The sequence below is a fragment of the Anoplopoma fimbria genome, chromosome 23 (genome assembly GCF_027596085.1).
Source record: "Anoplopoma fimbria isolate UVic2021 breed Golden Eagle Sablefish chromosome 23, Afim_UVic_2022, whole genome shotgun sequence".
Lineage (NCBI taxonomy): Eukaryota > Metazoa > Chordata > Actinopteri > Perciformes > Anoplopomatidae > Anoplopoma > Anoplopoma fimbria.
Genome location: NC_072471.1, coordinates 15674797 through 15702308, shown reverse-complemented (window position 1 = coordinate 15702308; position 27512 = coordinate 15674797). Strand labels below are relative to the sequence as shown.

Sequence of the window (27512 nt, the reverse complement as noted above, 5' to 3'; positions counted from 1 at the left end):
TGTGTTCGTACTGTAAATGACTAAAGGAGCAGGTTCTGGCAAGAAGAAACATCTGAAGCCTCGGGGGGAACTACCAAAATTCCTCACATTCATCTGCAGGTCATCAGAGCTTCTGCGATGTTCTAGTAAACATGAATGGGTGCTCGTTACCAGCCTGTTGATTTTAGGGTGGGGGTCACCATCAGCATCTCTTTAGTAACCTCACAGTTTTCCTTAAACTGAACTCAAACAAGAAGGGATTCGCCACAGCAGCACGCAGATTCAAGAGTGTTCTGCTTCACACTTAAATGGGTAATTGCTCAAGGAAAATCTATTTTTCATGTGATTTTCAGATGGTTCCTTGGGCCTGAAAATAGTCACAGAACTGTGTGGAACTGGAATGCAGGGTTTGGGGGCTTTGTCGCACTGCATCCACCACAAACGCCCCTTGTGACTCCCGTTAATTTAACATGAATGTTTGCTCGATGTTTTTCTTGCATTTTCTGTGTGGTGGTGCCGGTGAACCAGACTACTTATCTTGGCTGACTATTCTGGTGCAGCTCTCCAGCCACGGTACCATGGCACGCCGGCTGCTATTGTAGCTGTAGACTATGATGACGTGGCTACACAGGAGGAATTTCTGTTTTTCAGCTGGCTCCGTCACAAGCGTCTGACAGGAACAGATCTGCTTCTATTTTAATCACTCCAGTGAGGTCTACATAGTCCTGCTGACAACATGTGTGTTACCATACGTATGGACAATTTTGTATTTTGCATTGCTCAGGTCAACTTCCCAATCGTCAGAGGAAGGCGGAGTGCATTTTAATCCTGTAACATGTAGTTTTTGCGTAGAATCGTCAATAAATCAAGTTGTTTTCAAGGAATTATGAACTGGTTAACGTCCTAACACTACATTACATTACATTACATTACAGTCATTTAGCAGACGCTTTTATCCAAAGCGACTTACAGGAAGTGTATTCAACATAGGTATTCAAGAGAACTACTAGTCACCAGAAGTCATAAGTGCATCTCCTTTCTTAAACAAGCATCTCAAAGCATAAACCAGAGCAAAAGTATAGTGCAGAGGCAAATTACTACGAAAACAATAATTGCAACAGACTAATACGAATATAATAAGTGCTACAAACTACTACGAATAGGATAAGTGCAATAAACGAATACGAATACAATAAGTGCAACGAACTGATATGAATACAATAAGTGCAACAAACTAATACGAATGCAATAAGTGCTACAAGGAAGGCTCAGGGTAGTACTTCTTGAAGAGCGAATAACAGAACCCAGAGATGTTATTCGCTCCTCTAAGCAGCCTCTAAGCAGCTTATAATACCTCATTAAAACTACTAATGTCAAGATTTTTCTTTAATCAAATTGTTTAATTGTGTTTTATATGTAAATAACCAGTATAGATGAGAATAACAAAGTAGAAATGATAAAATAAAGACTGTTTGACCATTTACACTGACTTTGGGATGATTGAATGTTTTTTTTTGGAATGGTTCCGAGACGGCAATATAAAGATTTGTCTCAAACCTTGCTGTCATTTATAGTTCTTGGAAGGAATATCAGAGTCGGCAAGAATCGGAATCAGCAGGATAGACTTTTAACACAAATTAGAAATCAGAAACACCCCAAAAAATTGCAAATTTGGAGCATCCCTAGTATTGTGTATATTAATCCCCTTAGCCAATGGTATTGTATCATTTTCAGTACTGGTTGTCATTACATCACATGTGCACCCAAAAAGCTGCACATGTCGGCACTTGCAACACATTTCAATCTTGCACAAGCACAGCGATAGATCTGATCCACCCTTGTATCCGCTTTCTCATCCTCTCAGTCACCCAGAGCTCATGACCGTAGACGAGGGTTAGAACATAATTGACAGGTAAATTGAAAGATTAGCCTTAAGACTGAGCTTTGTCTTCAACATAACGGTCCGTATAAGGCCCTCACACTCAGAGCTGCTGATTCTATGACAACTAATCAGTCACCACAATGACTAAGGATGAAGTGTTTAATCTTATCTACCTTGATTCAATGACACACAAGAGAAAGACGTCTGAGGAGGGGTCAGGGCTTGTGCCATCTTGATAAGCTTTCACCTCAGATGAAGGCAAAGGATGGAAAAGAGGAGAGGGTGGTGGTTGGGACATAAGAGGGTGTGGAGGAAAAGGATGAAGGCAGGAGAAGAGGCCATAATGAGGATAAAAAGGTGTTTCATCATGAGGGAAATGAATCATCGTCAAGTACCATTGTGGAAATGTGTTGTGTAATCTAGTTGTCTGTTATATGTTTTAAAGTAAATTTTTATATTATTTTGTATTGTTAATATTTTTTGTGAAAAAGTCATCACAAATGACTTGTGAACTTAAAATGATAAGTTTTTTTCATATGCTGCAAATCAATGCTCTGTAGCTGATACATTATTAAACAACAAACAAGATTGAAATAAATAATCAGCAGTCGGTAAAAACAAAAGAAAAGACTGTGCTGGTGCACGGACTAGATGTACTGAGGTAAAACATGGCATAGGTGGTGCAAATACTTTTTAAGTTTTGCCTCAATTTTTTTTTACCCTCTACTTTCTTTTAAACACTCTCTTGTGTCTCTTCTTCTACTATTTCCTAAATTATATCTTCATGATTTTTATTTCAATCACAGAAGCCCTTATTCAATAACTTGAAGCAAATTGACCAGGGAGGAACTCAATGACCTGCTACACACACGAAGAAAAAGAAAAAAAAAAACGACCCTCCATCACAAGACCCATGCTATATTTAACACATCAGGAGCCCAAATGATCGCAGAAGGCATTTGTGGGGACATCGTGTCCAAATGAAATACAGTTAAAAATGTCCAAGGAGAAAAAATTAGATTTAATTTTTCGAAGACAAAGTTAACAATGTTTGTCTCCCCCCCTCCCTTTGCTCCATTTATAGTTTCATCTAAGGAGGCTCAAGGACGATGAGGTCCGTGGTCCAGCCCGCCTCCCCCTCCCTCTGACATTACTCCCCCCTCTTCATCCACTCATCATCTCACATGCTGATATGCTCATATTCAGCCTCACCTCACTCCTTTCATCTATCCGCCTGTGTCTAAAGCCCCATTCACAAAGAGGAAGCGTATTATGTAATTCATAAGTAGCCCACACAAACTCTAATACCCTCTGCACAGAAACAAAAGGATTTGGCCAATTTTATTTACAACTTTTACATAAAAAAACATATTCTTTTCATAAATTTCAATTTTCGATTTAAACATTGTTCACCAAATCTCCCAAAATGGTTCATCCAATGCAAACAGTGTTTATAAAGGTACCGGTGTGCATGTTTGTAACTTCCTAAGCTCTTCCTCCATCAGTGTGTTTGCACATTTCCCTCTCCGAGTTCAAAATACCAGCGCTAATCATTCCCCCAGCAAACAGAGCTGGGTAAATTGCCAGCACCCTTGGCTGGCCCGCTCTCCACGCTCACTGAAGCTGTTAATCTGATTCAAGCTCGAGTTGAAGGCTTAGAGCCGCCGCACGGGGGGGAAAACGCACATATTGTAAATGCGCAGTAGGCGGGGCACAAATGCGAGACACCATGATTAGGTTCCAATTGCGCAACAAAAAAAATGTTTCTTGCACGCGGTCTGGTGTGAGCTCACGCCCCCTGAGCTTTTAACTCCTGAGGGATTGGTGCAGATAATCGGCCTCAGCGCGGCAGCGTCTTAGCAGGAGGACAGGCAGGTTTCTGGACTGGACGGGCGTTGTGTTTTTAATTTGGGCCATGCAGGTCAAGCACCATTATTATATCATGTGCTGTTGTGGAGATCAACCGCAGGGATGGGATCCATGCCACCGGGCAAGGAAGCCATGTTCCCCATGAGTCCCATGATCACTCACTGAGGCCTTGTTTTTCACTTCAGTATATAAGTCATGAACCTCTATTGAAACAGCACAATCATGGCTAGAAGTAGAGAGAACTCAAAAATGTCTTTAATGCAGACTAACAGTTATAATGCCATAAATGAAAGGAAAAGAATCATCAAAAAGAAAAAGCGCAAATTTAATTTCTTTGGTAAATTATTTACAAAGAAATGGAAAAAATGTAATCTATTTACAACATTTTTAGAAGTGCCCACAATAAAGGGCTATACATATTGAACTATTTACATTTTTACAATGCCTCTCTTGACCTCTCCTATTTGCTTTGTGTAAACAGCATGCAGTTCAGTTGAGGTTTCACAGAGTTGCACTTAAGAGCACAGAATTTCACTTTCGTTTGTTTATCTGGTAAGGGCACATGGTATATTGTGATTTATAGTAATTTTGACGAAATAGCACTATTTACAGCTTTGATTTTGTCATGATTCTGCCGGGGAGGGTTCAAAGACCGTGGGAAATGTGATAATTTGAAAGTGTTTTATCCTTTAGACTTGATTTAGATACTTTGGCCCTTTTTGGGCTCATTCCTTATATTTCAATTATCTATTGGATATTGCCCCATACAAAAGTACCCAGTCTTCAAGGGTACTTTTGTTTTCCAACATAGTTCTTTAATCTTCTCCATCAGCTGCCCTTTCTCTCCCATCCAGCCTCCCTCTCTCCTTGTTCTCTCTCTCTCCATCTCATCAATTGTTTTGCAGGAATCTTTTTCTCTCTGAAGAACAACGATGCCAAATGTGACATTAAAAAGTAAAGATATGGCTGCGTTTGGTGTTACCTCTCTTTTTGAATGTGCAGCAGTTTTGCCTTTTGTAAATGAAAAATGTCACCACAAAACAAGAAAAAGTCAAAAAACAAACTTTCTAAGCCAAGAGACCGCTCCATGCATCAAGAGATAGCAAGTGTGTGTCTATGTGTGTGTTTGTGCTTCTGTTTTGTTGTCAGTGGAGCCAATGGCAATGTAAGTCAGATCATGTCTGGCTTTGTTGAGTTTGTGTTTTTTGCATACGTGTTTTGAGAGATTCGGCCCAACATTAGGAATGCCAATCTAACCCACATGAAAGAGGGGCCTCAAATACACAGAGGAGAAAAGTGTGTGTGTGTGTGTGTGTGTGTGTGTGTGTGTGTGTGTGTGTGTGTGTGTGTGTGCGTGTGTGTGTAACTCGTATGAGCAAGTGCATGCACATTATCTAAATCCAATACTACTGTTTATTAATCCTGTTGCCTAGATAATCAGCAGGGTGACTCATCTTGCTTTGCCCAAATTGACAAGAGGTCAGGAGCCAGTGATTAAAACAACATTTAACTATCCGGGGATCCTCCACTGGCACTTTTTTTAAAAAAAACCTTAGTTTTAGTTTTAGTTTTAGTCTTAGTTTATATTGATGAGTTTTATTTTATTAGTACCTTATTCACCAACCGCCATCCTACCTTGAGCCCAAATTTCGTAAGTTGAGTATCACTGCCATGGAGCATTTAATGAATGAGTGAACAGCTGGTGTCAGACTGGTCTACCTAAAAATGTATGAAACAGCATTGTCAATTGCGCTTCGAGGGGAACTTATTTTCTCCCAGATTACGTTTGTTTTTGACCAAACACAAGTCTGTTTCCAATCAGAGTTAGTGGAGGTCAAATTATATATATAGTCTAGGGAGGAAGTCAGGCTCAATGAGTGAGTCAACATAGGACTTTAATCCAAGAGACTGCTGTTCATGTCCCATGTATAAACAAAAGTCAACACCGATTTATTTTAATTCAAGTCTGTAATTCAAAAAACAAATGTACTTATTTGAAGCCTTTATGTTTTACTAAACCTTATCAAGTACTTTTGTTGCAGTTTCAATTTACAACATCAACCAAGCCCCATCAGTGACTTATTTGTCATGTGGCTTCCGCAGTTTTTTTTATCCTAGATATTTGAGTTATTTATTTTTTTGTCACCTAACTTGTGTAGTTCCATACGCCACTTCCATAGGTATTTTAACCCAAACTATGACCTTTCCTTAATTCAACCAAGTAGTTTTGTTGCCCAAACCTATCCAAGTTGTTTCCTGGGAAGTCAGAAGTTTATTTTAAAAATGCTGTAAATCAATACGTGTTTGTGGATGAATAAAAAAAAAGAGATATTGCTTTTAATTAGATATCATACAAAAACTCCAGTGTGTCTATCTGACTAAATATGTGCAGAAACTCTTTCCCTCTGTTCCGTGTGTGTGTGTGTGTGTGTGTGTGTGTGTGTGTGTGTGTGTGTGTGTGTGTGTGTGTGTGTGTGTGTGTGTGTGTGTGTGTGTGTGTGTGTGTGTGTGTGTGTGTGTGTGTGTGTGTGTGTGTGTGTGTGTGTGTGTGTGTGTGTGTGTGTGTGTGTGTGTGTGTGTGTGTGTGTGTGTGTGTGTGTGTGTGTGTGTGTGTGTTCATGCCTGTGGTTGTTTGTTTTTTGTGTGTATACTGAATCATGATGAACACAGATAGTACAGAACTAAGGGGCAGAGAAAATAAACCACAACACCATCATCATCGCACAAAGATTTGATATTTCTGCAATCAGAAATTCTAAAACATTTAGAAATATAGCTAATTAGAGTTTTACATGCTTATATGTAAAAAAAAAAAATGGACCAGTTCTTTCTGTAAAGAGGCCTTTAAACATCTCCTTTTTTCTAAATACTTGAAAAAAAAATCATATTTATTATTGTTATCCACCCCATCGCTCCTCTGAATATGCATGAAGTATAAATGCAGAAATTCTGACTGACAGAGTACAGCTAGGATGTGATTTACGGTAACCTCATTGGGGTGTGGCGGTGATAACATGCCCTAATCGGCCAAAATAATTGAAGACATGCCCCTCAGCTGCATCTTGAAGTAAAGGGCATGAAGAGGAAAAGTGGTGTTTACCGGCAGAAGAGGAGTAGCGTGTTAGAGCAGGACAGACACCGGCCCATCTGTCTGATTAACATGAAGTAATGATGGAGGCAGCCTGGTCCGTGTTTGGCAGCGAGACAGCAGTATGGAAGCCAACCAGGAGAGATAAGACCAAGATGGGAAAGAGGAAGATAAGAGAGAAGAAAAGGGGGGGGGGAGAAGAAAAAATTACAGCTATATTTTAAGATCTTTTAGTTCAGCGTTTTGGTTTTCCAGCACAAAAACTCCAATCTCATCAACCTAATTTTCAGCCGTAGAGCAGGCAGCTCTACCTGCTCAGCACCAAACAGCAGATAGTTTTAAATATGAGCAATTTAAATACAATGTTGGATTTTCTAAATTAAATAAAAGTGTTATTTTAAGGGGCTGTTTGGAATAGGAAAAAAAACCCACAAAAAAACATAGAGCCTCACCAAAAAATCTAATAACAGCAGCAGTGTAATTGAGGGAAAATGCTTTTTTACAGGGGCAATTTCACATGAATGGTTTGTGGCCGATCATAGCACCATTTTTAACAGCTCACATCCCCTGTCTCACGGTCTAATTCACAAAAGATATTGCCCCAATAATATGATTGCCACATAAAGTTTAGCAGCTTAGTGCAATTTGCACCTTTTTTTGGGGGTCTGGTTTCAATTATTTAGGTGGCAACGTTGGGGCCAATGCGTCTGCTGTGAGGAGGGGCTGGCCAGACAGCCACTACCATCCAAACCATCAATTTGTTTATTCTTTTATATAATAACCGTATTATTAATTCATTCTTTTCTCAGTTTCCTCTCATGGATTTTCAAAAATGACATGTAGGGGAGATTTATTCATTTATGTTTCATGTCACAACTTGCATCATGTCACTGCATCCCAACCCCTTATTAATGCACCTCAGTAACCAACAATTTTCAGAAGACTAGTATTTCACTGTAACTGCCTGTAGCTATTATCGTTGATCTTTGTCATTTTGACTGTTTCTGCATAGAAAGGACACAATTTTGTGCCAAATGTAAGCAATTTATCCAAATTTAAATTAGTGAAAATAGCATAGGAGCACCGAGACGCTCTTTACTTGGCAGTTAGGAGTGAATTTCACTCTTTGGTTGTGCTCACAGGGTTTCATTCTGTCTTATTTGTGCAGGTTTAACAGCCATCTTTCCTGTTGCAGATATACTGAGACTGCAAACAGTCTATCCAAATTTGATTAAAAGTTTGATAAAATGGTGGTTAGTTAAGCTTCATATAATAAACAAAAGCAGAAAGTTTCTCATGTCATGTGCACCGTTATGGAGTATTATGTTTCTAATTAAACAAATGACTGAATTCCAAAATAGGACTGTCACTAGATTAAAACAAATACACTTGAAAAACCACCTGAAAAAACAGGGGTTTGTCAAGACAGAAGAGGAGAATATAGATGTCATATAAGGAACATCATGTGATTTACTGATAAGAAACAAATACACTTAATGCAGGCTAAAAACTAATGAGATAAACTTTTTTGTAAAAGATATATCACAAAATAAAGCCAATATTTAGAAAAATCTAGATATAAATTCTTACCCCATTGACATGCATTGTCCCTGAACCAGACTTTGATAAACATGCACTGGGCTTAAAGACACAACTGTTGTCCAGCGTGGACCACCAATAATGTTTCCTTAAATCACTCTAAACTATTTGGCAATAGAAAGAACTATAAGTCTTTCATATTTGTATTTCGTCAGGTAGTATGAGCCAAACCGCTGATTAAATTTTACCAGTTGCACTCATAACCGATATCACGCTAGATTATCTCAAACCAAAAAACACACCCCTGACCCATCTGTTGAGACCTTGTGGCTCCAAACAGTAAACCTGCTGGCTCAGGAAACCGCAACCGTATCAAATTGAGACGGTGGCGATTGATAGGTGTGCGTTGCAGTCACCGTGGAGACCCCAGTGATGATGCAGTCAGGGCGCTTAGTGATGGAGCTTAGCGAGCAGTGTGCCAAATCCTCCAGAGGGATTTTCACCCGGCGATGTCTGAGCCCTAATACTGTCCAATTGACTCCAGATGTTATGGCAAAGAGAGAGAGACTGAGAGAGAGAGAGAGAGAGAGAGAGAGTGGGAGATCCAGTCCGTCCTTAAGTTTCCAGCCAAGTACTTGTTCTGTAAATTATAATTCATCATCACAGAAAAACTGAACTGCCATATCAACACTTGAGAGGACGTCCTGAGCTGTTGAGGTGTCACAACAAGGAGAGATAATGTGATGAACACTACTAGGAACATCTGTTGTATAGGTTAAGATATACCTGGAAACAAATGCTATGCTGAGTGGCTCCTTTTCAATTACACAACTATTTACAAATGGCTTCTGTGGTCCTGAAATGGCCAAAGTGGTTTCAAGCAGCTCAAGAGAGCCAAACTGATGTTTATGTAAAATCAAAAACTCACATAGTTGATGGTTGGATTAAAACATTGCCAATGGTCAGCATGTGCACGAGAGGCAGAGCGGTACAAATAGGAAACTGATTGCAATTAACTGGTTTATCTGCATTATTTTAAAATCTCAAACCCCCACCATGTGTTTTTTGGGGGGAATGAGGATAAGGGAAATCAGGAAAAGCCAGAGAAGTTTTGCAGGTTTTTTACACATCCTGGAATTCTTAAGCGCTGGATACCATAAACCTGTGGTGCAAGTCAAAAGATTATCAAGGAATCTAAAAAATGATAATGTGTCTAACCACTCGGTTCACACTTTTGTTACATTGGAAACCGGAATGGAATACGATATTCAGAAGGCAGGTACAAATATAGCTTTAACTCATGGATGTGCTTTGGTATAGATTAAAGAAAGGTTTTGCAACGTCGTGGTGGGAAACCTGGTGTGAAATCCAATCTAGTTAAAGACAATTTAGCACTTTATAGTGGGTAGTCGTTTCTCATGTTTTCAGCAATTCTTTTCCAACATGGCTATGTGTTAAGAAACAAATCTTAGATTGTACTTTCCCCAGACTTTAACATGAAGCTATTTCATAATTTGATCAGTTTAAAAAGCGAAACCTAAAAGCAACATGTTGTGGTTTTTAAAGTGGGTTAGGTATCTGTTTCTTGGCAAAGTGCAGTCAATTCTGCTGGTTGCCAAGCAACCTCGCCATCATGACAAGACTCCAGCTAGTTCCTGCGTCAAGCTAATAACCCCTTGTAAAATAAATTTTACTCTTACATCTTTGTACAAAATGCGTCAAACAAGATTTAACATGTTAATTAGTGAGCTTTAGGGATGCTGCTTTTATGAGCGTTTGCCAGGCTAAGCTAACCGGCTGCTGGATGTAGCTTCGAATCCAGCGTACAGACAAGTGATAATCAAATCTTTAATGGCAAAATTATAACTCTAAGACATTTTATAGTTGTATAGTTTGGAAGTGAAGTGACCATGATTAACACCACATTTTAATTGAGCAAATAGTGTAAATTTGAAGCCCCACTCTGTGATTTAGGCTGTTAAGTCAGGCGGCTTATCCTCCCTCTCGTCTCCCACCTTGCTCTCTTTTCAACCCCAGGGTATTTAGGTAACAGAAGGGAAGGGCAGAATTCCAATCATAACAGTGAATTACCCTCTGAATGTTTGGCTGCCACCAGCCAGGTGAGTCATCCGCATTGTCCCTTGAGCAATCTAGTTTGTGTACATGTGCGGTTGCAAAGAGTTTTTGGTGTGCGTTCGCGTGTGCGTTTCAGAGAATGACAGTGGTGTCAAAGTGTGTGTGTGAGCCGGGCACTAAAAGCTTGCATGGAAGATTAGTGAGCGTGTTAAGGTCAAATTGTTGTGTGTGTGCGAGCACGCAGTACAAGTGTAATTTGAAAAGTATATGTGCATACGTACGTACAAACCTACAGGTACAGACTCATGGAAAGAAGAAAGATAGAATATCCCTCTTGTTTCTCTAAAATACATTGTCATAATTCCCAAGTCATGAATTTTATTACGAAAAATGTAAATCATGTCAACTCTATAGGCCACCAGCCAGAGAGGGTTTTTCCCGACGGGGACCGGTACTTGTGACTGGAATAAATGTTTAAAAGTCGACAGTGTTTGCAAACATGACCCCCATTTGATCCTTTAACATCCATTGTAACTTAATACAGTAACGGCTGTATGTACTGGTAATAGTATGAAGTGGAACAAAGGACAACCGCAATCATTCATTGGAATGACTTTCTGTTATTCCTAAGCTTTAGATGGTGTTATAGTGAAATTCCAGTTTGTATTGTCTTGGCAAGACATTGGACTTTTATAGCTGTTACCTTTCTGTCAGCAAGTCCATCCATCAGCTAAAACCCACAATAACAAGAATTGAACCAGCTCCATTCTTCCTGCAGGACTGACCCCCTTACAAATGATAATTTACACCCATGAGTGGTCTTACGCGAACCCATGTAAAACAGCAATACAAAGCGAACATTTCAGAATTACTTGTCAAATTTGTTTGTATGATTTCCCCCGACAGCTCAGAGAAAATAAACTTTGAATGGCATTGATTTGTAACTGAGAGTTTTGAACTTTAACACTTGAACTTTAACATCAGTCAACTGCACACAAACCCCGCTGCTCAGTGAAGGTAGGGAAAAGTCCAGCAGAGAAGGTAACTTAAAAGGCTCACTGGGGAGTTTTTGACCTCTAGTATACTGCCACAGAAAAAAATCAGCGGGCCTCCTTTTTGTTTTTTCTTGTGCAGGCCACAAGGATGCGCATGCACAATGCAATACACATTACTTCCAATACATTTACGTTATTCCGCTGATCTACAACATGGAAAGACATGCAGCGATGCACTAGCAAAGGCAGGAAAAAATGTTAGTAACTTCCAGTTAACTTACTCACTTAACAAACAGTACAAAAAGTAAAACTGCACACAGTTGCTATCAACATTTACTCACTTTGCTAATGCAAACTTTTGCATTCTATACTGATAATTACACTTTGCACTGGAGATATTAGACAGTGGATTGGCTCACATATTTGTGATGTACCAAATGTGGCTTGCCCAGGATACGTTTTTAGGGAAAGTGCACAGATACCTTCCCCTTTAAACCAAGTTCGGGAGAGAGCCCTTGGCTCAGGGATTAAAGACACCATCCATAAAGCACTATGTCTCCGGTCCGAGTCATGTCCTTCCCTGTCTCTTTTCCCTTGTTTCCTGTCATCCCTAATAAAGCTATAAAAATGTCAGCCCAACATTTATATATAATAGAAAGTTGGCTTTGCAAAGGGAAATGGATTCAACATGTGCATAGTGCCTCAAAGATGCACACAATGTGTTTTAGTGAGTGACACTGGGTGTAATAATAAAGGTGAAGTGTACTTTGTTGTAACCCTAATTTGTGTTTTAGGTAAAATAAAAATTAAATCGCTGAAGTTAAAATTTACTTCAGCGATTTGGTATTGGACTTCCATAAAGTTAAGGGACTTGTCAGGGACCAATTTAAGAAGATAATGGTCTAAACAGAAGCAAGTATAGACACATTTCTTTAAAAATCTACATGCCCAGTTTGTTACTCAAGCTTTTTGTGTCATCAAGTTCAAGTGATGTCACTTGCCAAGGCTCCTCTACATTATACAACAGTTTCATGGTCTATATATATATGTAGTAGTTCTCTGCGTGACTAGTACATTGAGTTTGACATGTACAATTAGTGGAGTTTCCCTTGAAGGTCTTGCCAAGTGAAGCCTTAAAGGGCCGGTGTGTAGGAATTGGCAGCTTCTAGCAGTGAGGTTGCAGGATGCAACTATCTGAAACTTCTCACAAGCGTGTTGGAGAACTATCCAGAGCCAGTGTTTGGTTTGTCGGCCACAAATGTGATCTAGATTATACACTAAAGAAAGCATACTCAATAATATTAAATTAGAGAAAGTGCAGCACTGCTACAGAAGTAGGTTCCCATGTACCATTGAGACCCCGCAGTATGCAGGGAACATCATAACGAGCACTATGTCTTTTTATTTGAGCCTTCACGCTTCACAGCCGAAGACACAATCTAATGAACGAAACCAGCTACTCAAGTGTTTGGGTGGCAAAGCAAACTGGAAGACTCCTGACCCTCAGTGGCACATGTCTGTTCCTGCTCTATCTATTGTATAAACGAGTGCAGCGGAGTTGACACGCCTGATTAGTCCTGGTGTGAAAGGGAGGGGAGGCCCTGTCAGTCTCCTTCTTACACAACAAGTCAGACAGACACAGCAGGACTGACCTCAGTATTGGATTTCCATCATCTGACGAGACCCGCTCTGACTGGGGTTACACACACAAACGTGCACCGGGCAGATGTTTTTGCTCTTTCTCCCATGCCCTGCGTCTTTTCTTGCACTTTTGTTCCAACATTTCTCTGTTGAAAGCCCGTCTGAGTAGCATTTACGATGAACCTCACCTCATATCACCCTTCAATCCACAACGTCCCCACAGAGTGCGATCGACGGCGCAACACGGGAGCAGGTTGATGAGGGCGATGTGTTAGATCTGAATGTTCCCTTACGTGGTCCATGTGCGAGAGTGAGGGACAGAGCAGTAATGGGTCGTAATAACCAACCCAAATCAGCTGCAGAGATCAGAGCTAATCCGGTGCCAAGCCTAATAGAATCACAGATACAGGAATAGACTGTAGACGGCTCAACAGTGGCTTTGACCCTGCTTCAGTATCTGTGTGTGTGTGTGTGTTAATATGATGCTAGTATTTCCTGGATTAATAGTCCAGGGGGCCATGGCTGGATTATCAACAGGGCAAAGTGGGCAATAGGCCGGGAGACCCAGAACGCTCCAAAAAGGCTGACTGTATTTTTGCATATTGCGGGGAACAGTAAAATACCTCAACTAGAGGACACTTTAACAGTTTCAACAGTTTTGACACAGAGTCCATGGATCCTTGTGGTCTAAGGCTGGAGCAGATCTAGACATTGGCCTGCCCAAGCATCCAAACTTGTTTTAACCACTGCTTAAAGCCGTACTAAAGGATGGACCGGTCATTTAGCCTGGTCGATGCATCGTTGTTGTTCCGATGCTAATTTTAATTTGGGCTTGGCCTATTACGTGATCTTAAAGAAGGTCTGAGTCATAATCATCTTTTAAGACCTTTATTGCAAGGAGCACTGATGTAATGTTTGATTGAATGAATACAAACCCGATCAGCTAACCCCCCTTCTAGACCACAAGTGATTAAAACTTGTTCTTCACTCACACATCTCACACAATAGATACACTGTATGATGTTTTATTGTGTGCAGATGTCTGCATCAGCTCTGTGCAGCTGCCATCTCTGCTCTGCAGTGGACAGAGACAGGGATGAACACTCATTCACTCACTGACATATGCTAGAGATTGGAACATTCTCCGGGTGGAGATAAATACCTGTACATATTGCACAGAGAGTTAGAGGAATGGAGGGGTAGTGGGGAAACCAGCAAGCTGTTTTTCCCTGAGGCCCCCTATGAAGATCTGGCCTTAGGAACCACAGAGTAACAGAGAACCCCTTAAGTACGCCTTAAATACATAAAAGACACCCCTGGAGATCCCCAGTATTTCTTATTACACTGACACGATAACTCACCAGGTATGACCTTTTATGAAACCTCCAAGTTTCTGAAATTGTTTTTTTCTCCCTCCTTTTAATCTTTTGACATCAGTGTTTGTTTTCTTCCACGGTACATTCAGGCCCTGATGCCCAGTGGGGGAGAGAAATCTGCGCATCTCCTTCGAATAATTAGCATTAATTAGCTCTAAAACCATGGTAAATTAGATAAGGTCTCGAATGATCGAATGATTCATTAACGCAATGTGCCGCATGCGACGCACATGATCGGCCTTCCACTGAGTGATAAAAGAATGAACTGCACTAAATTTCGACAAGCGTCAACAACAACAGCAGCAGACTTGCCGGGCTGCTGGGAAAAAAAGTCACGATGGATTTCTGAACGATCGAAAATGACTGAAATTTCTTTCACTGCCTGTGTATCCCATGGTTAAAGGAAGGACAGCGTTATTCACATCGTTGACTGGACGGATGTTTAACACTTGTTACTTTTTTGTCCTGTCGGCCCGAGAGCTTGTTACAAACCTGGTTTAGCTGAGGTCATCATAAGTCACTCAAACAATCATATTTGTTTGCAATTTGTTTTACAAAATCTGGTGGTTAGTTAGGTCCTCAATATTTCAAGATGCTTTGTGACCCCATAAACAAGCATTTTGGGGTCAACAGTCTTACGATAAGTCAAAATTTTAATTGAGCACCTTTACATTCTCGCCAGTAAAGAACAAAGTATGTGCTCACATGTTGGGCCTCCTGTCCATGTGTCATTCCAGTCTGTTCAAATAAGACGTTGATATTTTTGGCTCCAGCCTGAAAAAAGTCTTCCCCACACAGCGAGATACAAAGTGTTCAAGCAGCGGCAGGTGAGCTGTTTGTGCTTAAATAACTGGCAATCCCACGTCTCATCTCTCAATCCAGGAGACAAATCCTGACCCCAACCGTATCATTTTATCAGTCAATACTGAGAATACAGTACACCTCTACAAAGACAATATGTTTCAATTTTGTGCCATCCATCATTGTCTTGCTTTTTGATCTCTGACAGCAGAGAGCATTAAAGCTGAAAGACGAACAACCTGCCAACTCTTTGGCTGCAGATTTTGTCCCATTTGGCAAATGGAAGGCTTCATAAAACATGTTTGTTCTGATCCTCAGCCACTCTTAGCAGCATCTGCAAACAGTAAAGTATTTTATTGTACCGGAAAATTGTGTTGACAAGGCGTTGTTTAAAGATATGAGGGGTTTGCCTGTAAAGGACCGTAAACACACTACCTGACACTGTTCTCGGTATGTCAAAGCAGCGGTTTTCATTAGCCAAAATGAAATGTTGTCTTCCCTTTCAAAATGCTGAAGGTGCAGTTTTTAAAAATATGTTTGGCATTGCAGCTAAACTCCGGTCAAGCCCACAATGTCAAATTAGCATATGCTCCAGCTCGATAAATAGGCACCTACTTTCTCCAACTTTACAGTCAGTGATTATTTTATAAGAGGGGATGCACTTATTTCAACACACACATTTTTTCTCACACTGACACAGAGACACTGCAGACGTTCTCACAGTAAAACAAACACATGGGCTGATCATCTGGTCTTGCCAGGACAAATCATGCTTCCAGTGACACGAGCATGAATAATGGCAGTATTTATAAGTAATTGTAAATAAAGAACATGCTGTAATGTTCGGTTCTGAGAAGTGCAGCCAACGCTGAAGTGCCTTAAACGCATTCTTTCAGCAGGGGGGACTCCTCTGGTTGAAAAAGAAGTCTGATTGTATAGAAGTTTATGCGAAAATGTTGCATTGTTGCATTGCTATCAAGTTTGACACATTTCATGCAAATAACATAGAGATGAGTAGGTGTGCACGTAGGCCTAGGGCCACATCTAAAATGTGCTCCATGTCAGCACAAGTACATCGGTAATAATGTAGAAGTGGAATATTGGTGAAAAAAGCAGCTTCCAGCTAGTGTGGTTCTCTAGTCTAATTGGTTCTAATTCACTCCAATTATTTTCCTGTTGAAAGCTTTCTGGATATCGAAAGTCTTTCCAAAATAAAAGCTTTCTCTTTAATCGAAGTTGTTTGATTGTGGATATTAGTCCAATGCTATGAACTAATATCTTTAGGATCAGGCATAGAAAAGCAATAACACACATTGGAAAGAGATGTACTGTTCTTGTAAGGCTGTCACGTTATTAACTCACTGCTCATGACACTGTTGTTTACAGTATTTGTAAATTTGAAAGAATGAAGCTATTGGACTTCATTTGCTTTGGCATGTTACTGTAACAGCTATGATGACTGTTCAGCTCTTTGTCTCTCATGCTATGAACTTCTAGTACAAAGGCGGTCATGCTTTTCCCACAACCATTCCATATTTATTTTGTGTTTAGATGCAAACAAACTAACCACCACTGACCCTCCACACGCACTGCGGTAAAAATGTTGTGCTGATCAGTATTAAAGCGATATAATGAGGTTTAGTGCTGAGATGAAATATGTGACAATGAATTCCAAAATTAATCTTTATTTTTACTTTCATCTTCCACCAATCCTGTGCTCATGCCTAAGGCTATTCATGCTTTGAAAACCATATAAAGCAAAACAATATGGTGAAATCTGGTTTGTATTGTGCTTCAGATCAATATATTTTGTGATTAAATAAAAGAGCATGCAAACCCACAAATGGGCATATTATTATAAAAACACCATGATATGTAAGAATAATGTCACAAAACAGCTGCAACATGTTGGAAGTCGTAAAAATTCAGAACAATTGTTATTGATTTAAGGAAATTTGATTTTTTGTATGATTTGTTTGATATAAGGCTTTGAAAAGCTCGTATAAAGATTTAGTTCAGTTCAGATCAGTTCTAGAAAGCAACATTAGAGAACATTGCCTTACAAGAACACTGACACTGAAATTCTGCACTTGTCAAATACCAACACTTGTACCAACCGTTTTTAGGTTTACTTACGCAACAAAGACACTTTGTTAGGCTTAGGAAACAATCTTGGTTTAGTTCAAATGAGTATGTTTGTTTTGTAGAATAACTACGCTTGTGTTAAGTTACTGTCGTTAGTAATGTTTGGTAGTTATGTAACAAAACATTGATGTTTCACATTGGAAATGACCAGGGGTTAACTGGGTGAAAGTCTTGGGTTTGTGTCACCCACCCATCGTCTCAAACCCCCCCAATATATTAGTCAACTATTCTGTTCTTTTGGTCTGAGACTCCTTGAGACGACTAGTTATTTTTCTATGCTTTTTCGTGCTGAGTGACTTCTCTCCAAGAAACTTTTCATTTTTCATGTGATTCTTTGTGAAGAAACTACATTTTACAGATTTGTTGGTTAAACCAACTGATTAATTAGTTGACCAAATCCTATGAGTGTTAGTCGACTAAAGATTTTTTTGGGTCGAGAACAGCCCTGCATTTTATACGTCAGATGCTCTGACCCTCTAATAATGACCTGAATGGGTTTACAGTGGAGTTAGTTAAAAAGTATTGTGTGTCTCATAGGCCTACAGACGCAGAGGGGAACTGACCAAGCCGGGTACGCCCAGGTTTCTATAGCACTTATAAAAAGCTAACTTGAAAAATAATTACCCAGCAGCAACACCAGACACAACTGTAATGGGAGCGAAGATAATGAAATCCATTCTCCAGAAAACAGGAAGCCATATTGCCATAACAATAAAGAGCAATGAGATTTGTTTTTTCGGTTTTCAACATAAATACCTTTGCTACCCATCTACCATCCCCACACCTTCACCCACGGCTCTGCCACACCGCACGCACACTTTTTGCATCAGTCCAGGCTTTCAAGTTCAATTATCACCCAACATTTGTCAAAGTTACATAAAGTCTAAAGGCAACAATGACAGATTACACATTACTAATGTCACTTATCATACAAGGCTTTGGCCCTACTGTATCTGATTATGATCACGCCAATAAAGCCATTTCAATTTGATTACCTATCTGAAGCTCTACAACTTGACTTTCACATTGTGTGTAAACATAGCTGCCGTGAAGATTAACTGCAAGTGAAAACCATGTAATGTATCTCCAATTTTGGTGAATAAACGTTCCTTTTTTGTTTAAGAAAAATCATCATACTCGAACAAAGGTAGCCATTTAAAAACCCTTTTCGATTATCTGAAATACGATCATCATTGATATTTTGGATATGCATGGTTCTTATGGGATGGCAGCAATATATGATGTTAAACCCCTGCGGATATTTTTCAACTACAATCCTCACTTCCTCAAGGGCCACGTTGAGGGTTAGGGCTGTGTCTTCGGGGCGAGGATTAAAGTCAGGATTAGTCTCATGTTAGGGATAAAGTTTAACCAAACGAGAAGAGAAGTAGGGAATTGGGTTTGTGTGTGTGTGTGAGTGGGTGGTTTCACCCTCAGGTTGTCTGAACATCTGTCAGCTCGAATATCAAAGGTGGACACCAACCTGAACCATCAGTCCAAACAGATGTCACCTATAGGCATAACATTCTATAGGGAGAAAACAAAGATGGCCAATCCCCAAGTATTTGAGCTGTGATTATACAACAGGTAGTTTAAGACGAACCATCAGACTAGATGGAGCTTTAAATTTGATTTCTGGAGACCATTAAAATAGTTAAAAAGGGAATCTATCACTGTGGAGGAATCCTTAATGAAACAAGGATTTTTCCAGCTTTTTCATGGTGGGTGACGTAAAAGCAGTGAAATATGGTAAAAACATGTGGTCAAAACAACATCTCCATGTCTCAGCAAATTATACAATGGGCTTTTGTTTTGCGGATTAACAAGAAATCACACAGATGGTGTAAATCTCTGCTGAAACTGACTAATCTTAAGCAAATTTGACTTGACTCTGGTTGTAGTTTCATAGCTCTAATTAGGAAACCGTAATCGCCTTACTGGCAAAAGACCCCAGATCTTAATCTGATATAATCACTAAATATAATCCAAAAGCACATTGGATGAGGATGACTACCAAATATGATGGAAAATATGTGCATAACCTTTAAAGAAGCCCATCTGGCTCTTCTTTGGCCCATTTACTCTGTACTGTATTCGTGCAGTATTATGCTACTCCACTACATTTCAGAGGGAATTCAGTACTTTTAATTGCATTAAATTTATCCGACAGCTTGAGTTTTCAGATTTAAGATTTTAATACTGTTCAGGCCTTAAATCTGTCAAATAATAAAATACTTCACAAAAAAGAGCAGAGATTAGAGAAAAGTAAAAAAAAAGAAAAGACATACAGTATTTATACCGTATTAATTAACAGAGAGATTTATACAGTATTAATGATATCCTGACCCCTCAGATTCTACTTGTGACCCTTTGGAGGGGTCTAACCCCTGGATGGTAACAATTAAAATACTTTAATAAGTATTTCAAACTAGCTCAACCTACAGCTATAACAGCCTAATGCTACTTACAAACTGCTGCATCAGCATGGGTGGAAAGTAACTAAGTACATTTACTCAAGTACTATGTTTAAGTACTTTTGAGGTTCTTTGTACTTAACTTGAGTATTTCTATTTTCTGCTACTTTCCAATTGTTCTCCTCTACATCTCAGATGCAAATATTGTACTTTTTACTCCACTATAAAATGTAATCCAGAGATAAATTATGATATTGTTGCATTATTAAGTCTTGTAAGCAGTATTTAGAGTAATTAGAAAGTTGCTCTGCATTTACCAGCTGCAACATCAAAGCCATGAACACATTCATTCATTCATGTTTTATATTTATAACAGATTAAAATGAGCCCCAATGCTGAAAATGAAAACAGGAGCGCGTGTCGATTTGATCACCTGATTCCCATAAATGTATTATTGAAATACTGGTGGACAGAGACGAAGCTTCTACAATACAGTGAAAATCTAGGCTGGATCTAGGCCTGAGGTGTAGGTCAACGTGGGTATAAAAGACGCCAACATCCATGGATATAATCTACAGAGAAACATTACCAATCAGCAAAGGCCGATAAGTAAGTGAAAGAGGGTCCCGTACGGGAATTCATCCCAGTCGACCAGTCTATCAGTCATCAGCTGTATCAGCATCGGGATGTTATCAGGAGGTCACTGAGTCTGCCTTTTAATATGGAGACGGCGAGAGTGGAAATAAATAGGAGGGGGAGACAGAGTTGGAAAGGGGGGTGTAAAGAGTGAGGGGAAACAAAAAGAGGGACATAAAGATCCAGACGCTGAATGTGAGGGAGATAAAGAAAATTGTTGAGACAGAGAGGCAGATTACCGGGTCGAAACGGACAGAGAGAGGAGGGCTGAACTGTCATATGACTGAACTGCTGGGAAGCCTCACCTTGGGATCATATGATCTCTATCTGCTCTGTCTCGGGGAATTGTGGGAAAGACAAGGAGAGGAACTTTTGTTTCTGCGCTAGGATTTCAGTTAAGATTTAAACTTGTTTACATCACGGTAGGTGACAGGTTAAAGGGATGAATTCCCCTGAATGAATGTCCTAGTGTGTGTGTGTGTGTGTGTGTGTGTGTGTGTGTGTGTGTGTGTGTGTGTGTGTGTGTGTGTGTGTGTGTGTGTGTGTGTGTGTGTGTGTGTGTGTGTGTGTGTGTGTGTGTGTGTGTGTGTGTGTGTGTGTGTGTGTGTGTGTGTGTGTGTGTGTTTCTGCTCCTCCGCACTGCTCTGTTTCCACTGAGCACAGGAACGCCGTCCAATCCAAACCCTCACAGCGTGTGTTGCTCTAACTAGCCGTAAGAATGTGCAGCGTATAAACACTTGGCTAAATGTGTAAACCATCTCGGAGCGGTGAAACTGCGAAACATATAGAATTGAAAGTGTAGGAAAAAAAATCCAAAATTGTTCCTAAACACAAGCTGAACATCTCTTGTCTCTCTCATCCCTTTGGAATGAAGTGTCACATTTACTCGCATCACTTCAGGGGAACATCCTCGTAGTTGATTAAATGGACTTTAGTACCCAGAATCCATGCAGACGTCACTCATGTTCACTAACCTGCTAGAAAAGGCCCGACAAATCCTTAAGGTGCTTGACCCCATGTCTTGCAAACACCACATTTGACGCAAATCTATTAGAAAAGTACTTAAACTCCACTTGACTTTCATCACGAAGCCCTTCAATGTCTTAGAAAGCAGAAACAACCTGAGAGAAACGTTTCTTTTTTCAAGTGCTTTGAGAGTTGCAGAGTGATGAGTGGACCTCAGTCACTGTTGGTGCTTTTGAAGGTGCTAATTGTACAAAACACCAGTGGTAGGATATGGCAATTGGATAATTCCAGTGTTATATTCACTGTCCCGAATCAACTTTTTCCTCTTTCCGTATTTCCAATTAAAATGAATACTTGGAACATCTAATCAAAGCTTGTGACCGGATAATTTGGGCTTGTCAAACTAGATTTTGACAAATGCACCACAAATGAGGCTAGATTATTAAAGTGTCTCATTTGAGTTTGGATCTGGAGCCAAATCAAATGATCCTTGGGTCACGGGTTTCTGATTATTAACTCTGAGTTAAAGGACAAGTTTACAATTTTTAAAGTCTCTCTGAAAAGAATAGTCAAGTGCCCATTGTTAACACTGGCACAGTGTAATCATTGCTCCTGTTCATACTGGCCATTAACAGGTCTCTTTGTAATTTTAACCTCCAATGTAGGAGATGTCGTTCAGTGCGTTGCAAAGTTTTATCTGTATAAAACAAATCAGATGATGATTATCTTCCAATGTTAATGTTTTGTATGGATGTCACAAGAACAGATATTTTGGTACTAAATTGTTGCCAAAATCCTGTCAAACATGACGGTACTTGTTTTTCTACAGTAAAGCGTGTACTTTATCGTAGTTTTTGACCTTATGCTACATTGTGAACAATAAGTGTTGAAATCTAGCTAGTTAATGTTAGCACCCTGTGTGTAGCACAGTCCTGCGGAGCTAACTACTAACTTAATGGAGATTGCATTGAGTCTCATTATGATGCGTTCAAGCTCTATTCCGGGAAAATTAGGTAACAGTAATTTATAGCATTATCATAATGTCTTCAAATGTAAGATAAAGAGATTATCAGAAACCTGATAAAATCAGTTGTTTCTTCTTCTTTTTTTAATTTAACCTTTTGAATCTATTTTACAGTGAGGTCCTGATAAACATAGCAGCTTAAATAAACACCAAATAAAACACGGTTAACAAAAACATATTTGAAAGAGATATTTTCGCATCAATATAAAATAGATATTATAAAGGGAATAATGGCCTGTATAACCTACTAAAAGTACCTATCAGTCTTTATTATTTTGTTTCTATTTTTTTACCGAAATGGTATCGAATTGGCTATAAAGTATTGTGGAAGTTCCCTGGTATTTGAATCGACTACTAAAACGTTAGTAGACATACCTATTGTCATGTCAGTACAAGTTTAATAATCATTGGAGAATTTTTTTGGGATGAAGAAATCATTCAACATGGGTAGTCTTTTCCTGACATTTGCTGTTTTGGAAGAGTTATGTAAAAAAAAAAAAAAGACAAATCATGAGGAGAGGTGAAGAAATTTGAAAAATCACATGCTGACTGAACAGATTTCTTACAAAGGAAGGTTCAGGGACAGTCTGAAAACAGTCTGGTGAGTCTGAAAAGACCGCTATGTCCTCTTTACGTGTCTGGCTGATGAAAAATCATCATTGACCACGTTGCGGGTTAAATGGAACAACGGAAAGTTACCTCACATCTATCGCGTGATTTTTATATTCAAACCTCTAATTAGCATGAGGAAGCACATTTTCCCACAATCCCCACTTGACAGGTTTTTCACACGCGCAAGCTTTCATGCACACAACCAGGGTCATATTCAGCACTGTAGCAGCCTTATGAGATGTCCTCCAATGTGCAGTGTGTTTCCTATAATGCACATTTCAGTCTTAATCTGACTTTTGACCTTTGTCACAGGCACCTATAGTTACTCATTCGCCTTCTCCTCACACATTATTTCTGTTTGTCTGTGAATTGAAACCAGCAACGTGCTTCGTAAACCTTCAGGCTAAGATTCACCTTGTTTATTCATGTCATCTGTTTTTTTTCCAGACAAGTCCTGCAACATTTATAAAATAAATTTGTGCAACTAATGAAACAGGTACCGGAAGAGAGAGTTAAGTAGAGAGAGGCGGGGAGTTACATTCACTCAGAAAGGCTGGAATGCTAAGCCAAAAAGGGAGAAGAGGAACTCTCCAAAGTAACATTCTCAGTGTATTAAACCACCTTTTGGCCCCTTTCTACCCTCATCTCCTTTATGTTCGTCCCCTGAGCCCAGCCCCTAATATGTTCACACCGCTCGCGATTTATCTCTTTTCCCCTGTAGTAAAACACAAAATGTAAGTTGTGCACGCAACAGCCCACAGAAGTAGTAGAAAGCTTTTCTCAGGCTTCCCTGGGAGGCCATTTTTTACTCAAGTGCCCGTAAAGGGAGTCACTATAATGGAACCGGCCCCTCTTTCGCCGCCTTCCCTGCTACCTAATCTCCTCGTCCTGCTGTGTGCCGGCATGTCAGGAGGGGCTCTGCGTCAAATCCGCCACTGCAACAGCTGCTCCGGCTGCTCCAGCGCGTGCACACTCCAACACACACACACACACACACACACACACACACACACACACACACACACACACACACACACACACACACACACGAGGACTCCCACAGCAGCAGGAAAGCGTCCACCAAAGGCTCAAGACTTCCACTGATTCGCGCCATTACGCAAAGCTGCCCAGACCACATGTCATGTCAGACAACTGCACCACAGCCATGGCAGCTTGTTTTCCATGTAACTACACTCCTATCTGTAATTGCATTTTAGATATTCACATAATAGCTTATTCTTTATTCCCACTAGTCAGATATCCACAAAAACATTATTTTCAGGATATCTACAACTTTGATTGTAATTGTCAAAACTGAGTTTTGAAAGAAATCTTCAAATCCTTTTAAGTGTCTGTTTTAAAATGTTATAGCTATACTGGATATCTTTTGCAGATATTGGCCATTTAAGTCTTCTTATATAAATTCTCAGATATATTCAACGTCATTCTCCCCTATAGGAAGAACTCTCTCACTTTTGCCATTGATGTGTACTTGGCTGCCAACTTCAGATAAACACAGTTGCATTTTTGACGTCTGCAGTAGAATTCTTACAAAATAAAAAAATCCTATTTCAGATATCTACAATCCAATTGATACAAGTCATAACTGAAGGGGTCCAATTTTGGCACATTTCTTTCTTTTGGGATATCCAGAACGGATTGCATTTGCATTGTCTCTAGTCATACTCTTGATTGTAGATGACATTGCATTTTTATTGTAACTGTAAAATGTATTTTGGATATATTCAAAATGCTATAATGGTTATCTGTAATATTTTCTTTTGGGGTTAAAATGATGACTATGGTAACAACTGGATTGTAGTTATCTGAAATGGAAGTTTTTCCTTGCAAGTATTCAAAAAGTTATTTTGAATGTCTGGCAAAAGTTACATATTCATATTTATTTTTTGAAAAATAATTACTTTTTGGACATCTGAAATGTTAATTTTGACAAGGAGGAATGGAAATGACGGATATATGCAGCACATATGTTGAACCCGCTTGTTAATAACAGCACTGTTATCTGTGTCCATGTAATGTTGTCAGAGTCGACACGTGCGCGGGCACGCAAGAAGAAGCAGTATTTTTGGGTTACTGGGCTATTTGGCTCTAATCCCATCAACAGCTCCCAACAAGATTCAAATTCTGGTGTATGAGGGCAAAACTAAACCAATGGATGCACACACGCACACACATCCATGCAAATACATATAACCAAAACTTGCTCCACAAAATAGATATCATTACATTACATTACATTACAGTCATTTAGCAGACGCTTTTATCCAAAGCGACTTACAGGAAGTGTATTCAACATAGGTATTCAAGAGAACTACTAGTCACCAGAAGTCATAAGTGCATCTCCTTTCTTAAACAAGCATCTTAAAGCATAAACCAGAGCAAAAGTATAGTGCAGAGGCAAGTTACTACGAAAACAATAATTGCAACAGACTAATCCGAATATAGTAAGTGCTACATGCACATGATCACATCTCATTTGGACAAACTTAAAACGTTTTCCCCTTAAACAAGTGGAACACTTTTTACATTTACATCTTGACACTAACTTGTAAAATAATAATAATAATAATAATAATAGTAATAATAATAATAATAGTAATAATAATAATAATAGTAATAATAATAATAATAAATAAATAATAAATAATAATAATAATAATAATAAATAATAATAAATAATAATAATAATAATAATAATAATAATAATAATAAATGTTGCATTTGTCCAAAAACACAAAGTTTAGGACCTCAGAAGACGTCCAAGAGGAGCTGTGCGCGCTCACTCTCCCCTCCTCGTGTGCGCGCACAGGCTGTCGTTCACATGTATACACAAACGGGAGCGCGCAGGGAGTTAAAGAGTGCTTTTGTGCTCAAACTGTGACAGCTCAGCTTTCACTCCCACTAACAGCGAGAACAACGAGGCACAATTAGCGCGTCGGTAATCCACGAGACACAAGATGAACCACACCTGAGCCAGACCTGAGCAGACCCGTGCACACCGGGACAGACCCGTGCACACCGGGACAGACCCGTGCACACACACCGGCTGTGAAAAGAGAGAGCAAGACTTCCGAGTGCATGTGAACAAAAACAAACAGCAGGAGAGAGTCTCCAATGTTTGTGTGCGTAAGAGAGCCAGACCCAACCCTTCTGTCTACCTGTGCACAGAGAGAGAGAGAGAGAGAGAGAGAGAGAGAGAGAGAGAGAGAGAGAGAGAGAGAGAGAGAGAGAGAGAGGGAGAGAGAGAGAGAGAGAGATTGTAATTGTCAAAACTGAGTTTTGAAAGAAATCTTCAAATCCTTTTAAGTGTCTGTTTTAAAATGTTATAGCTATACTGGATATCTTTTGCAGATATTGGCCATTTAAGTCTTCTTAGTCAAAAATACATTTTTGACTAAGAAGAGAGAGAGAGAGAGAGAGAGAGACTGGTAGAAGAGGTGAGTTTGTTCTTAGTGAATAGCTCTTTACGTTTCAAATTCTACTTTTTCTTATTTTTTTTAACCTGTCAAAGCTCAAGTTCAGAGGAAGACATAAGTCCCAGAACGCGTCACATCTGCTGTACAAAATGTAAATATTTAATCTGGAGCACTTCACAGCCCATCTAGAAGGAGCAGCAGTGCCACATCCTGCAATTTCCCCAAAAACTTCTGAAAGCTACTCCAGCAGCTCTCCATCGGCCGGTTTGGTGCACTTTAAAAGTTGCACACATTGAGCTCTGTGGGTCAGAAACAAAACAAAAAGAAGAATGAGTGAAGCAGTTCTTACCGTAATAAAGGTAACCATAGCATCGGCGGGTTAGTATCCAACACAGTCGACATGAAGGTGATTAATCTGTAGACTGAATCCTTTGGCCAAAACTTCCCACGTTCTCAGGGCTGCCTTCTGTCTGCGCGACACACTGGTTCTGTGGAGAGGATCAGGGTGTGCGTAATGCTCTCTCTCTCTCTCTCTCTCTCTCTCTCTCTCTCTCTCTCTCTCTCTCTCTCTCTCTCTCTCTCTCTCTCTCTCTCTCTCTCTCTCTCTCTCTCTCTCTCTCCCTCCCCCCTCTCTCTCTCTCTGGACAACATAATCTACGCCGCTCTTTCTGTTACAGGACAGATGGCTCTTGGTGCACGCTGCTGCAAAGACCTGCATGCATGCTGCCACTGTCTGTCGGTGCGAGCCTGCTGACATGAATTAGGACACCGAATTAGGAGCGTGTGTGTGTGTGTGTGTGTGTGTGTGTGTGTGTGTGTGTGTGTGTGTGTGTGTGTGTGTGTGTGTGTGTGTGTGTGTGTGTGTGTGTGTGTGTGTGTGTGTGTGTGTGTGTGTGTGTGTGTGTGACCAAAGCAACCTATGTCTTGATGTAGTGCTTGCTGACATTTTGCAGGTTACCCCAAGACTCAAAAGTTTCAAACAGGGTTGTAGTCCTTAATAAAGAACCTTAATGGACTTAAAAAAAAAACTAA

The 27512-nt window shown here is 39.8% G+C and overlaps 1 protein-coding gene across 2 annotated transcripts in view; it reads right to left on the bottom strand.

Annotated features, from left to right (window-relative positions):
- Positions 1-26950, bottom strand: part of ntf3 (neurotrophin 3) — a 37013-nt gene extending 10063 nt beyond the window's left edge. Inside the window, exons 1-2 of one of the 2 annotated variants that reach the window (XM_054624677.1) lie at positions 26830-26864; positions 6831-6912 (exon numbers count right to left, since the gene is read on the bottom strand). Coding sequence is in view for 1 of the 2 variants with exons in the window: in XM_054624676.1 (XP_054480651.1) it covers positions 26830-26847 (18 nt within the window). In the remaining variant the exon portion in view is untranslated. Of the gene's footprint in view, positions 1-6830; positions 6913-26829 lie in introns of both variants that reach the window. The other variant, XM_054624676.1, reaches the window with a different exon arrangement.
- Between the last annotated feature and the right edge of the window lie 562 nt (positions 26951-27512).